General features: G+C 44.4%; 1 protein-coding gene across 4 annotated transcripts in view; it reads right to left on the reverse strand.

The window, feature by feature from the left end:
• ANKRD55 (ankyrin repeat domain 55) overlaps window positions 1–13,571 on the reverse strand; it is a 63,560-nt gene that overhangs the window by 19,600 nt on the left and 30,389 nt on the right. For all 4 annotated transcript variants that reach the window (XM_040420915.1, XM_040420917.1, XM_040420913.1 and 1 more), the window contains 5 exons: window positions 11,269–11,399; window positions 3,262–3,371; window positions 2,616–2,676; window positions 2,244–2,372; window positions 1,175–1,359 (listed from right to left, as the gene is read on the reverse strand). In XM_040420915.1, coding sequence (XP_040276849.1) covers window positions 1,175–1,359; window positions 2,244–2,372; window positions 2,616–2,676; window positions 3,262–3,371; window positions 11,269–11,399 — 616 coding nt within the window. The remainder of the gene's footprint in view (window positions 1–1,174; window positions 1,360–2,243; window positions 2,373–2,615; window positions 2,677–3,261; window positions 3,372–11,268; window positions 11,400–13,571) is intronic.

A 13,571-nucleotide genomic window follows, 5' to 3' on the forward strand; every position in this document is an offset into this window, starting at 1 on the left:
GTTGTATATATCTGTATACAGTAATCTCCTGAGCTCCCTCTAGTGGTGGCTATATATATCTGTATGTAGTAATCTCCTGAGCTCTAACTGATGGTGGCTGTGTATATCTGTATGTAGTAATCTCCTGAGCTCCCTCTAGTGGTGGCTGTATATATCTGTATGAAGTAATCTCCTGAGCTCCCTCTAGTGGTGACTGTATATATCTGTGTGTAGTAATCTCCTGAGCTCCCTCTAGTGGTGGCTGTATATATCTGTATGAAGTAATCTCCTGAGCTCCCTCTAGTGGTGCCTGTATATATCTGTATGCATTAATCTCCTGAGCTCCCTATAGTGGTAGCTGTATATATCTCTATGCAGTAATCTCCAGAGCTCCCTCTAGTGGTGGCTGTATATATCTCTATGCAGTAATCTCCTGAGCTCCCTCTAGTGGTGGCTGTATATATCTGTATGTAGTAAGCTCCTGAGGTCCCCCTAGTGGTGGTTGTATATATCTGTATGCAGTAATCTCCTGAGCGCCATCTAGTGGTGGCTGTATATATCTGTATGTAGTAAGCTCCTGAGGTCCCCCTAGTGGTGGTTGTATATATCTGTATGCAGTAAGCTACTGAGCTCCCTCTAGTGATGACTTATTTGAATTCAGTAAACTTATGAGTTCCTTCTAGTGCTGGTTGTATATATCTGTCATATATATATATATATATATATATATATATATATATATATATATATATAAAAGGAAACAAAAGAGTTCAGTGGCAGCACCGTCAATGGAAAAAATACGGGTGCAGCTGGCCCAGTGTGGATAAAAGCCAATCCAAATAGATAAAAATGACAAAAAGGGCAGCACTCCAAAAAGTAAAAGAAGACAAATCTTTAATTACCCATATGGGACAAGCGACGTTTCGGCTCAATGTGTGAGAAAGGCTCACACATTGAGCCGAAACGTCGCTTGTCCCGTATGGGTAATTAAAGATTTTTTCTTCTTTTACTTTCTGGAGTGCTGCCCTTTTTGTTATTTCTATATATATATATATATATATATATATATATATATATATATATATATATAAATAATAATAATAAATTGATCAGACAAGAGTTTGGGACCCCAATACTACACAATGCACCGCTCCAGATCCGCTGACATGCGTGAATGTTCTCATTATCACAGTACCTGTCATCCACATCGAGGGCCTGCAGATTGCATTCTGCTACTCTGGCCAGTTCGCAGATGATGTCACTGTATCCTGCAGCAGCGGCTATGTGCATGCATGTCTTCCCATTTTCATCATCATAGTTGATGGTGGATTGCCCCTGCTCATGATCCAGGATTATAGAGCACAGAACTCTGTTTCCACTCTGAAATCACAGCTGTCAATAGTCATTTTGCATGTCGTTACCAGGTTGAAACAAAAATCACCTATTAGAACATAAGGACGTGATCCTTGGGGGTCCCTCACTCAGGACCACCCACTATTACCCAGTTTGTTTTCTGACAGCATGCACAATTTGTTGCGCAGTTTCCGCATGCGGGATCTGACAAGTTTGTGTATGAGTTGCTATTTTTCCAATAGATGCATTGCTCTGAGGCCACTGTAGCCAAACATGTGGGAACCATAGAGGGGGCCCATGGAGAAAGGGTTCCAGCCCTGGTTGGACTCATCCACTTTGCTATTAGGTGGCGTGAGAGTTGAAAATACTCTTGAACTAATGCTGCAGCCTCTTGTATACAGAGGGCCAGGCACACTGCACCTGCATGGTAGTTAGCTAGCAAGTGGGGGTGAGTGCACTACCCTAGGCCCTAAGGAAAGAGGCTGGAGGAGCAACACCCACATCAGAGTGGAGCGTTGAACAGGAGCAGCCAAACATAGCACTTCCTAGCTGTCCTTGCATGTTGAGATCATGTACACCATTCACTGGCCAAAAATATTCCCCCTTACTAGAAAGTAGGAATTCGTCCAACGGTCATGGAAAGGGGAGGAATGGGAAACAAACATGAGGCCCACGGTCCTGGGTGGCAAAACCAAGCAACAGAAGGAGGCTCAATTTAATCTTTGTTATGGAGCCTCCTCTCTATGCCTTTGCTCATAACCATATCTAATGAATTGGTGGTTACTCAGACAGGAAGTCTGGGCAACCTTTACTGACAGGAGTATATAGCTACTGCAATGAAGTTCATCAGGAGAAGTTCACCATTCAGTGTTGCACCTTCAGCAGGTAGATAGACCCCCCTTTCGCCGTACCTGGACCGCCCAGTGAAGAGCTGTTTTAAAATCTTTGTCCACCAACGTCGGATCGGCTCCTTTTTGCAGCAAGTTCTGCACATGTTGTTGCCGGTTGTGAAATGCTGCCCAGTGCAGTGACGTCATCCCCTGTCATAGATGAGAGGAACATCAAGAATGTTCACAGGATTTCAGTGATGAATGTCCTTCTCCAAAACACTTCTAATGTAATATCAGCTAATGAGATGCATTTCATCATTGTGATCATGGAAATGACATAATTGCTGCACATATTTCACCTCCTTCCATCCCTCACCAAAAACATAATCAGGGCATCTCTTAGGTCTGAAAAACGTGTGACCGTTAAGTGTCCCTGTACCCGCCATCTCTCACCTCGTTGTCCTGGTGGTTAATCTCACTCAGAGTCGACTGCTGGAGGAGAACTGATAAAAGTCTGCAGAAGAAAAAGACAAAAGTAGTTCCCTATGTCCAACAGTCAAACACATAGGTGATCTGGTCTTGGGGCCTTATACAAGGGAGCCTATATAAAGGTCTGGGGTCTGTATACAGAGGGTTCAAGCCCCGGATCTGTATAAAGGACTGTCTGGTCTGGGGTCTGTATTTAGGACAGGTATGGTCTTGGGTCTATATATTTACTGTTCTTGCACAGGAGCCCCCCCTGTACATGACTATGAACGATGGAGCATGAACAGACCTAGACAAACACTAAGGGAGACCCCTGGACAAATATTGTAAGGGGTCAGCCTCTCCTTTCTAAAGTTGGGGTCCCTTCTTTTTTATACATAGTGAATTATGTTAGTCAAGATAATAATAAAAACATGGCACGGTCTGCCGGCTACCCTCAGACATCTGGTCAGCTGGTGGAGGCCCATGAGTGATTGCCCCATTTACCCTTCCTGTGATCAGTCCCCGAGTAAGCATCGTGGCATTTCAGGGTGTATTGTGGCCCAAATATTTGCCCCAGGCTCGCTTAGTCTTGCGGGGCTCATTATGTGGCTGGATGTATCATGTGTCTTACCTGACATCGGCCTCCGCAGTGGCGGCATGTAGAGGAAGTCTGCCATTTTTATCAGGGATGTTCTGCTTGGCTCCGTTCCTGAGCAAACTCATGCAGCCCTCCAGCCACCCCTGCAAGGAGAAGACATGAAGTATGGAAAATACTGTTGGGTCTTGTCTGAGAATTCTCAACCTGGCCTATAAGACTCCTCATGCCATTTAGGCGCTCTCCATAATGCAATATTGTATTTCCCAATGTTCTTTCAGTCAGACATCTTGCCTGATCTCCATTCTAACCCTTAGCTGCCTGCCCTGACCTCGGACTGTTTCACGGATTGCACAAACTCTGCCAGCCCTGATCTCGGCCTGTTCCTTGGGGCTCTGAACCAGTGTCTCTTGACCCCTGTGGATTCGCAGTCACTGGAACAGAGAACTTCAGTTCTACACTTATTTTCTGCACTACATGTAGAAGAGCTTTTAAAACCTTAATTTTAGAATCATTGGGCCTGGCAGCAAGCATTCACTTCCCTGCAGTGCCCCCACTGGAGAATGTAAGAATTACACCATTCCCATTGAAATCGGTAGGCTCCTCACGAACTGCACAGATGTGTTGGGTCCTCCATGGAGACATGTTTCCATTGTAGCTGCTTTTTGGACAAGAGCACTACCCTTTCCCCCTATTTTTACACAGACTCCAAATAGGGTCTATAAAAATGAGTTTTCTACACTAGACAATCATGCTGAGAAAAGCTATTAGCAAGAAATTAGCGCTCATTAAGCCTCGCATGCACAGGAGTGTAGCACGAGAAGTTTTGGTGATCGCCATGCACGCCCTGCCCCCAATGCCAGTTTTGCAATTCAGATGGCAGAGCGGGCACTCGGTGTCACTGGAGTTGCACTTTGTACTAAGCACTTTGAACATCAACATTTCATCGTATTCAAGATCTGCGGGCCCTTGGAGACTCCTCGTCTGCAGCAAAGAGAATGGATTGCATTGCATGGTCTTTAGAAGCCGCCACCTTTGCATTAAATATATGAATATGTTATATAGACACCCCCGAGGGACCTATTCATGTGTGGTCTTGTGGGACGTGTCCACAGATTAGGGGTTGAAATAATTGGGAGTCGGCAACCCACGCTATGCCACAGCTCCAGTTGGAACAAGGCTACAACTCCCAGCATGCGAGGAATTGTAGGCTTGTTATAGCTGGAGAGCCGCATTGCAGTAGATAATAATGGACGCTGTACACCTATGTGCCTGCGCTGTAAGGATAAAGTTGTGGTGAGAGGAAGGTCTGATTATATCCCCTCATGTTCTCCCCTAGTGACAGCCATGCACTGCAAACAGCCATTGATCACTGAGCTTCTTGCTTACTTTACCACGCTTGTTCTCGCCAGGTGTCTAGGTAACGTTATCATAGAGCTAAGTGCCTATCAGCACACGGCAGCTGTCTCAGCCATACACCTGGGCATGCTACACACATTTCTGAATGCATCAGCAAAGTGAATTCTGCAGCAAACACTATTTAGTTTTCTTTTTTTTATAGGTATAATATTCTGTGCTGCATAATATGTATTTACTTCTGAATATACACAGTTCAAACTCTGTGCTGATCACATTCTATTATATCGTTATGGCAGTTGGAGCTTAGTTTTTTTTCTAAAACAGAGCTCCAAATCCCCTGTACAGTGGCGTAATAAAATCTTGCTGCCTGCAGCCACCACTAGGGGGATCGTGATCGCTTACCGCATACAGATATATACAGCAACAACTAGGGGGAGCTCAGGAGCTTACTACAGATATATGCATGACCACCAAAGGGAGCTCAGGAGATTATCACATATAGATATATACAGTCACCACTAGATGGAGCTCAGGAGATTACTGCATACAGATATATACAGTCACCACTAGAGGGAGCTCAGGAGATTACTACATACAGATATATACAGCCAGCACTAGAGGGAGCTCAGGAGATTACTGCATACAGATATATACAGCCACCACTAGATGGAGCTCAGGAGATTACTGCATACAGATATATACAGTCACCACTAGAGGGAGCTCAGGAGATTACTGCATACAGATATATACAGCCACCACTAGATGGAGCTCAGGAGATTACTGCATACAGATGTATACAGCCACCACTAGAGGGAGCTCAGGAGATTACTGCATACAGATATATACAGCCACCACTAGAGGGAGCTCAGGAGATTACTGCATACAGATATGTACAGCCACCACTAGATGGAGCTCAGGAGATTAATGCATACAGATATATACAGCCACCACTAGATGGAGCTCAGGAGATTACTGCATACAGATATATACAGCCACCACAAGAGGAAGCTCAGGAGATTACTGCATACAGATATATACAGCCACCACTAGAGGGATTTCAGGAGATTACTGCATACAGATATATACATCCAACCCTAGAGGGATCTCAAGAGCTTACTACATACAGATATATACAGTCACCACTAGAGGAAGCTCCAGAGATCGCTGCATACGGATGTATACAGCCACCACTAGAGGGAGCTCAGGAGATTACTACATACAGATATATACAGCCACCACTAGAGGGAGCTCAGGAGATTACTGCATACAGATATATACAGTTACCATTGGAGGGAGCTCAGGAGATTACTGCATACAGATATATACAGCCACCACTAGAGGGAGCTCAGGAGATTACTACATACAGATATATACAGCCACCACTAGAGGGAGCTCTGGAGATTACTGCATACAGATATATACTGTACAACCACCAATGGGAGTTCAGGAGATTACTACATACAGATATATACAGCCACCACTAGAGGGAGCTCAGGAGATTACTACATACAGGTATATACAGCCACCACTAGAGGGAGCTCTGGAGATTACTGCATACAGATATATACTGTACAACCACCAATGGGAGTTCAGGAGATTACTACATACAGATATATACAGCCACCACTAGAGGGAGCTCAGGAGATTACTACATACAGGTATATACAGCCACCACTAGAGGGAGCTCTGGAGATTACTGCATACAGATATATACTGTACAACCACCAATGGGAGTTCAGGAGATTACTACATACAGATATATACAGCCACCACTAGAGGGAGCTCTGGAAATTACTGCATACAGATATATACAGCCACCACTAGAGGTAGCTCAGGAGATTACTGCATACAGATATATACAGTCACCACTAGAGGGAGCTCAGGAGATTACGGCAAACACATATATACAGTCACCACTAGAGGGAGGTCAGGAGATTACTGCATACAGATATATACAGGCACCACTAGGGGGATCTCAGGAGCTTACTACATACAGATATATACAGCCACCACTAGAGGAAGCTCCGGAGATCGCTGCATACAGATGTATACAGCCACCACTAGAGGGAGCTCAGGAGATTACTTCATACAGATGTATTTAACCCCACAAGAGGAAGCTCAGGAGATTACTGCATACAGATATATACAGCCACCACTAGGGGGAGCTCAGGAGATTACTGCATACAGATATATACAGTCACCATTAGAGGGAGCTCAGGAGATTATTACATACAGGTATATACAGCCACCACTAGAGGGAGCTCAGGAGATTACTGCATACAGATATATGTTACCGTGATTTAGAGGACTATCAGGTGGGCCAGGTATATAATTGGCAACAGATGCAGAATAAGCCACGTAGGAAGAAGGGAAGGAAGTTTGACCAGAGCTGGTTTGGTTTTACGACTGGCGATTCTGATTCATCTGATGATGTGAATAAAGCATCTTTTTTAGGACCTCCCCCATTAGGCGCAAGCGACGGTGCCGTAGGGGGGGAAGGAAACATCACAGATCCCAGAAAAAGTCTACCTCCACCGTATCAGAAATCTCACAGGGGTGCAAGGGGGAGAACGACGAGGCGACACCAAATATAATCAATAATTTGGTTGTAAACATTTCAACAAGCGCATTAACTGATGATCAATTTAAAAGTATTGGGACGCGGGCTGTCCTTCTGTCCTGGACATGAGAGAAATTGGTTCGATTTGGAACTGGATTTACACCGGTTTTATCGATTGTTAAGACTTAAGGCATTTTTTTTCACAAAGGGGGAGAAAACCACTGGACCGATATCTGACATTGGTGATGATGTTGATTTCGCATTAAAAGCATTGGATTTAAGTGTTAAGAGTAATTTTGCACTTCCCCACAACAATCATGTTGTGGAGGCTTATATTGATATCGTGTCTCAACAGATTGATCGATTGAGAGAAGGTAGTGGGATGGGCTCTTCGCTGAACCTGACAAGGGGAGAGAGGGAGGCATTGACGCAATTAGAACAGAATATGAGCTTGACTATTAAACCGGCTGACAAGGGCGGGGCGGTGGTGGTGATGGACACGAGTGGCTATAATCGGGAGGTGCATAGACAGTTGAGTGACCGGGAGATATATATAGAATTACAGAATGATCCCAAGTGGGACATTATACGTATCCTGGAGGACATCATCAGTAAAGCCCTTGTGGAGGGCATCATTGATAGGGATGTTAGTGAGTTTCTCAGGATTAAACACCCGGTCACTCCCCTGTTCTATGTACTTCCCAAGATTCATAAGAGCCTGGTCGATCCCCCTGGCCGACCGATTGTATCGGGTAGGGGGTTGATTTTTAGTAATGTGGCCATATTCCTTGATAGGGTATTACGTGTCCATGCCACCAGCGCCCCGTCCTATATCAGGGATGCCAGCCATTTTTTGTTGAAATTAAGGGATTTGAGTCTGCCTGCCCACCCTCTTCTTGTTCTTGTCAGTTTTGACGTGGTCTCACTCTACACATCCATTGAACATGCATTTGGATTGAATGTCGTCGATGTGGCCCTGGCCGGCACCGGGCTCTCCCCGAGCGGCCGCGGATTTGTCCTCCAACTTCTTGAGGTGGTCCTGAGGCGGAATTACTTCCGCCTTGGGGACACCTTTTACCAGCAGCAGCGTGGAGTGGCCATGGGGTCCAATGTGGCCCCCACGTATGCTAAAATGTTAATGGCTGAGGTGGAGGACAAGTTCATATATGGGTCGACCCACTTTGGGGGAGCCTGGTGTTGGTGGCGCTACATCGACGACATTTTTGTGATCTGGGGTGGCACCCTGGATGAATTGCAGATGTTTCATCAATATCTGAACATGATGGTACCAGGCCTGGAATTTACTATGACGGTCTCTCCGACTGAACTACAATTTCTAGATGTAAGGGTATACATTATAGATGGGATGATCGCTACTGATATCTATCATAAACCAACTGATAGGAACAACCTGTTGAAATTTGACAGTAACCATCCCCGTCGGATGGTGGAGTCAGTCCCCTGGAGTCAACTCCTGAGAGTGAGACGAGTGGTGTCTAATAATGAACAGTTTGGTACTAGAGTTGACGAGATGGGGAAAAAATTCCTTAATAGGGGTTATCCGTACAAATTGGTGGACAAAATGAAACAAAAGGTGGCGGCTGTTGACCGTGAGTCTACGCTTCAAGGTAAAAAGAAGAGCAAGGAACAAAAACGTATTCCCTTTGATTCCACGTATAGTGCCTATAGTGGGGAGATTGCACGTATTATACGTAAGGAGTGGCATATCCTACAGAAAGGGTTGCCTATGATAGGCGAGTTTGAGCATTTTCCCATGATGGCATACAAAAGAGGCGCCAATTTACAAGATAAATTGGTTAAGACAGAAATGGGGTATTCCCGGGGGATGGACAAAGGTATCTGGCGCCAAGGAGGATGGGTTGTTATCCCTGCCTTGGTTGCTGCAACTGTGGCAATATCGTGAAGGGTGATACCTTTGCCCATCCCTACAGCGGTAAACCCTATAAAATAAAAGAGTTTTACACATGTAGGTCTCGTGACGTGGTGTATATGATCACATGCCCTTGTGGCCTCATCTATATAGGTGAGACCACAATGGAGGCCCGCGAACACATTAATTCCCATAAAAGCAACATTAGACGGGCACAAGTGGATAAACCTGTAGCTAAGAATTTCAGCTCCATGACGCAGAAGGCAGCGGTGGAGGAATTTGCCCCCCTCCATCGCTGGAGATTGATGTATGATCGCTCCGCTCTCAATATACTGTGGGGATGTTTGATGTCAGCAGTCTGGAGCGGGCGGTCAGTTAAGCGTCCCTAGCAACAGAGCGCGTTCTGAGGGAGGAGTTGGAGGCGACTCGGCGGCACTGTTGATCGCTAGGACGGGCTGGTTTGTGATTATGTGACCAGAGCCAGGCAGGTGATTGCAAGACTCCGCCTCCCTGCACATGCGCTCTTGAAGCAGGGGGAAGCGATACTGGCGTGCTGCATGGAGGTATGTGTTCCTTAGTGATTCACCCTATACATGGGAGGATGGTTGTATGTATATGAGGTGATTATGTATTCACGCACCTGTTATAGGGTGGATAATGTATTCATGATTGAAGTATGTCATTGGTCACGTCCGTTTGTGGAGGTGTGGCTTCTACTTTTTAAGACGGGGTAATTGGGGATCACTTTATGCTTGACAAAGGCTATGTCATAGCCGAAACGTAGCAATTTTCCTGTAACCACGTTTTTACATGTAAGCAGTTCCCAATGAAGGTATTTTTTTCACCGGATATGCTGCCTCCGCTATTGCTCATTGGACTGTATACTCAGGAGCCTGTGTGGATCTAGGGCTCCAGGTGGGCTGATGCATTCTGGTCGACCGCAAGATCTGGTGAGTGTGACTTCTGATTGATATATTGCATACAGATATATACAGCCACCACTAGAGGGAGCTCTGGAGATTACTGCATACAGATATATACAGTCACCACTAGGGGGAGCTCAGGAGATTACTGCATACAGATATATACAGCCACAACTAGAGGGAGCTCAGGAGATTACTGCATACAGATATATACTGTACAACCACCAAGGGGAGTTCAGGAGATTACTGCATACAGATATAGACAAAAATTTGTTTTTGCAAACAGTCGGTTGCTGCTGTGTATAGGGTTCCCACCCCGGGTAGTATATTAGCAAAAATCACAGCAGATAAGTAAGATATTCTTTCTGTTTCTTTTTTTATTTTTTGTTTCAAAAATAAAGTATAATAACATACGGCAGTACGTGTGTAAACGTTTTCGGCTATGCAAAGCCTTCCTCAGACACTGTGCCGCAGTGTGATGTGGATATGATGGTGAAGAGAGGGTAAAGTTTGTGCCAATGGAAACGGAGCTATGCTCCAAGTACACCAAAATTGGTGTACAATTTTGGTGTACTTGGAGCATAGCTCCGTTTCCATTGGCACAAACTTTACCCTCTCTTCACCATCATATCCACATCACACTGCGGCACAGTGTCTGAGGAAGGCTTTGCATAGCCGAAAACGTTTACACACGTACTGCCGTATGTTATTATACTTTATTTTTGAAACAAAAAATAAAAAAAGAAACAGAAAGAATATCTTACTTATTTGCTGTAATTTTTGCTAATATGCATACAGATATATACAGCCACCACTAGAGGGAGCTCAGGAGATTACTGCATACAGATATATACAGTCACCACTAGAGGGAGCTCAGGAGATTACTGCATACAGATATATACAGCCACCACTAGAAGGAGCTCAGGAGATTACTTCATACAGATATATACAGCCACCACTAGAAGGAGCTCAGGAGATTACTACATACAGATATATACAGCCACCAGTAGAGGGAGCTCAGGAGATTACTGCATACAGATATATACATCCACCAGTAGAGGGAGCTCAGGAGATTACTGCATACAGATATATACAGCCACCACTAGAGGGAGCTCAGGAGATTACTGCATACAGATATATACAGCCACCAGTAGAGGGAGCTCAGGAGATTACTGCATACAGATATATACAGCCACCACTAGAGGGAGCTCAGGTGAGGTGGCTACAACTGGGGGTAGCGGTGTCCCATGGCAGAAACAAGGTGCACCCATTACTTCTTTTTACTGTTTCTAAGTTCAATGTTTTTCTACCAGATACGTTGCTAAGGACAGGCTTGTTCTCCCACAGGCGTCTTGTGTATTGATATTCGCTCCCATTTTCAGCAGCAGCTTCACAGTATCAACCTGGCGTCCGGACACAGCGTGCATCAAAGGAGTGCAACCTGTGGAAACAGCAGCACAGTGTATTTAAGGAATACAATCACCATGTGCATGGTTTATCTAGGAGCTTGTTGAATGCTTCTATTCACTGACAGTAAGCAGAAATTAAGTGTTGAGGAACTGAAACACAAAGCATGGTAGAAAATTGCAGAACTTTTCATTTAACAATGATCGAAGGTCTTTTCTGGTTTTACATTGATGTCTGTGAGGAGCGGCGCCTCTGTAGACTCAATGGACCCCTGTTCTACAAATAGGCGCTTATCTCCCAGAGGCTTCCATAGGCACAGCGGGAATTTGTTAGTGGGGAATATTTGAAGATATTGTCTGCGCTGACGTAAGTTGCACATCGTTTGATAAATTTGATGCATCTTTAAACCTAACACTTTTGTCTATAGATTTTACTCCAGTTTCTTTACTAGAATAAGATTGTTCCTTTTTATGCAACTTTTTGCCGTTGATAAATCTTGTGTACTCCTAATTAACATAGCTAACCATGCCTTCTTTTTAAAATAGGCAAGAACAGCATAAAATCTCCAAAAGTGGTACATTTTTGGTTTGCACCAAGATTTGCAGCTTTTTTTCTCACAGAATCCTACAGTAAATACAATGATAAATTCCCCTCATAGGGCAGAAAGGTGTTTCTATGCCAGTCTAAGTACAAAGTCTGCTAGTGTAAGATGCGCCAAATTATTAAGAGACAGACTTATTAAAAATCATGACGGGTCGGGCATACAGAAATATGCAGCCACCACTAGGGGGAGCTCAGAAGATTACTGCATACAGATATACTCAGCCACCACTAGGGGGAGCTCAAGAGATTACTGCATACAGATATATACAGCCACTACTACAGGGAGCTCAGGAGATTACTACATATAGATATATACAGTCACCACTAGAGGAAGCTCAGGAGATTACTACATACAGATATATACAGCCACCACTAGAGGGCGCTCAAGAGATTATTGCATACAGATATATACAGCCACCACTAGAGGGAGCTCAGGAGATTACTACATACAGATATATACAGTCACCACTAGAGGAAGCTCAGGAGATTACTGCTTATAGATATATACAACCACCACTAGAGGGAGCTCAGGAGATTACTACATACAGATATATACAGCCACCACTATGGAGAGCTCAAGAGATTACTGTATACAGATATATACAGCCACCACTAGAGGGAGCTCAGGAGATTACTGCATACAGATATATACAACCACTACTAGAGGGAGCTCAGGAGATTACTGCATACAGATATATATATAGCCACCACTAGAGGGAGCTCATGAGATTACTGCATACAGATATATACAGCCACCACTAGAGGGAGCTCAGGAGGTTACTGCATACAGGTATATACAGCCACCACTTGGGGGAGTGCAGCAGCTTACTGAGTACAGATATATTCTGCCACCACTAGACGGAATTTAGGATTTTACTGCATACAGATATATGCAGCAACTACTAGGGGAAGCTCAGAAGCTTACTGCATACAAATATATACAGCCACCACTAGAGGGAGCTCAGAAGATTACCGTATACAGATATAAATAGCTGCCATTAGAGAGAGTTGAGGAGATTACTGCATACATATATATACAGCCACCAGTAGAGGGAGCTGAGGAGATTACTGTATACAGATATATACAGCCACCACTAGGGAAGTTCAGGAGATTACTGCATACAGATATATACAGCCACCACTAGAGGGAGCTCAGGAGATTACTGCATACAGATATATACAGCCACCACTAAAGGGAGCTCAGGAGATCACTACATACAGATATACACAGCCACCACTAGAGGGAGCTCAGGAGATTACTGCATACAGATATATACAGCCACTACTAGAGGGAGCTCAGAAGCTTAATTCATACAGATATTTACAGCCATTACTAGAGGGAGCTCATGATATTGCTTCATACAGACTTACACAGACACCACTAGAGGGAGCTAAGGAGATTACTACATACAGATATATACAGCCACCACTAGGGGGAGCTCAGGAGATTACTGCATACAGATATATACAGCCACCACTAGGGGAGTTCAGGAGATTACTGCATACAGATATATACAGCCACCACTAGGGGGAGCTCAGGAGATTACTACATACAGATATATACAGCCACCACTAGAGGGAGCTCAGGAGATTACTGCATACA

Source organism: Bufo bufo, chromosome 2, assembly GCF_905171765.1.
Source record: "Bufo bufo chromosome 2, aBufBuf1.1, whole genome shotgun sequence".
In the NCBI taxonomy this organism is placed as follows: Eukaryota; Metazoa; Chordata; class Amphibia; order Anura; family Bufonidae; genus Bufo; species Bufo bufo.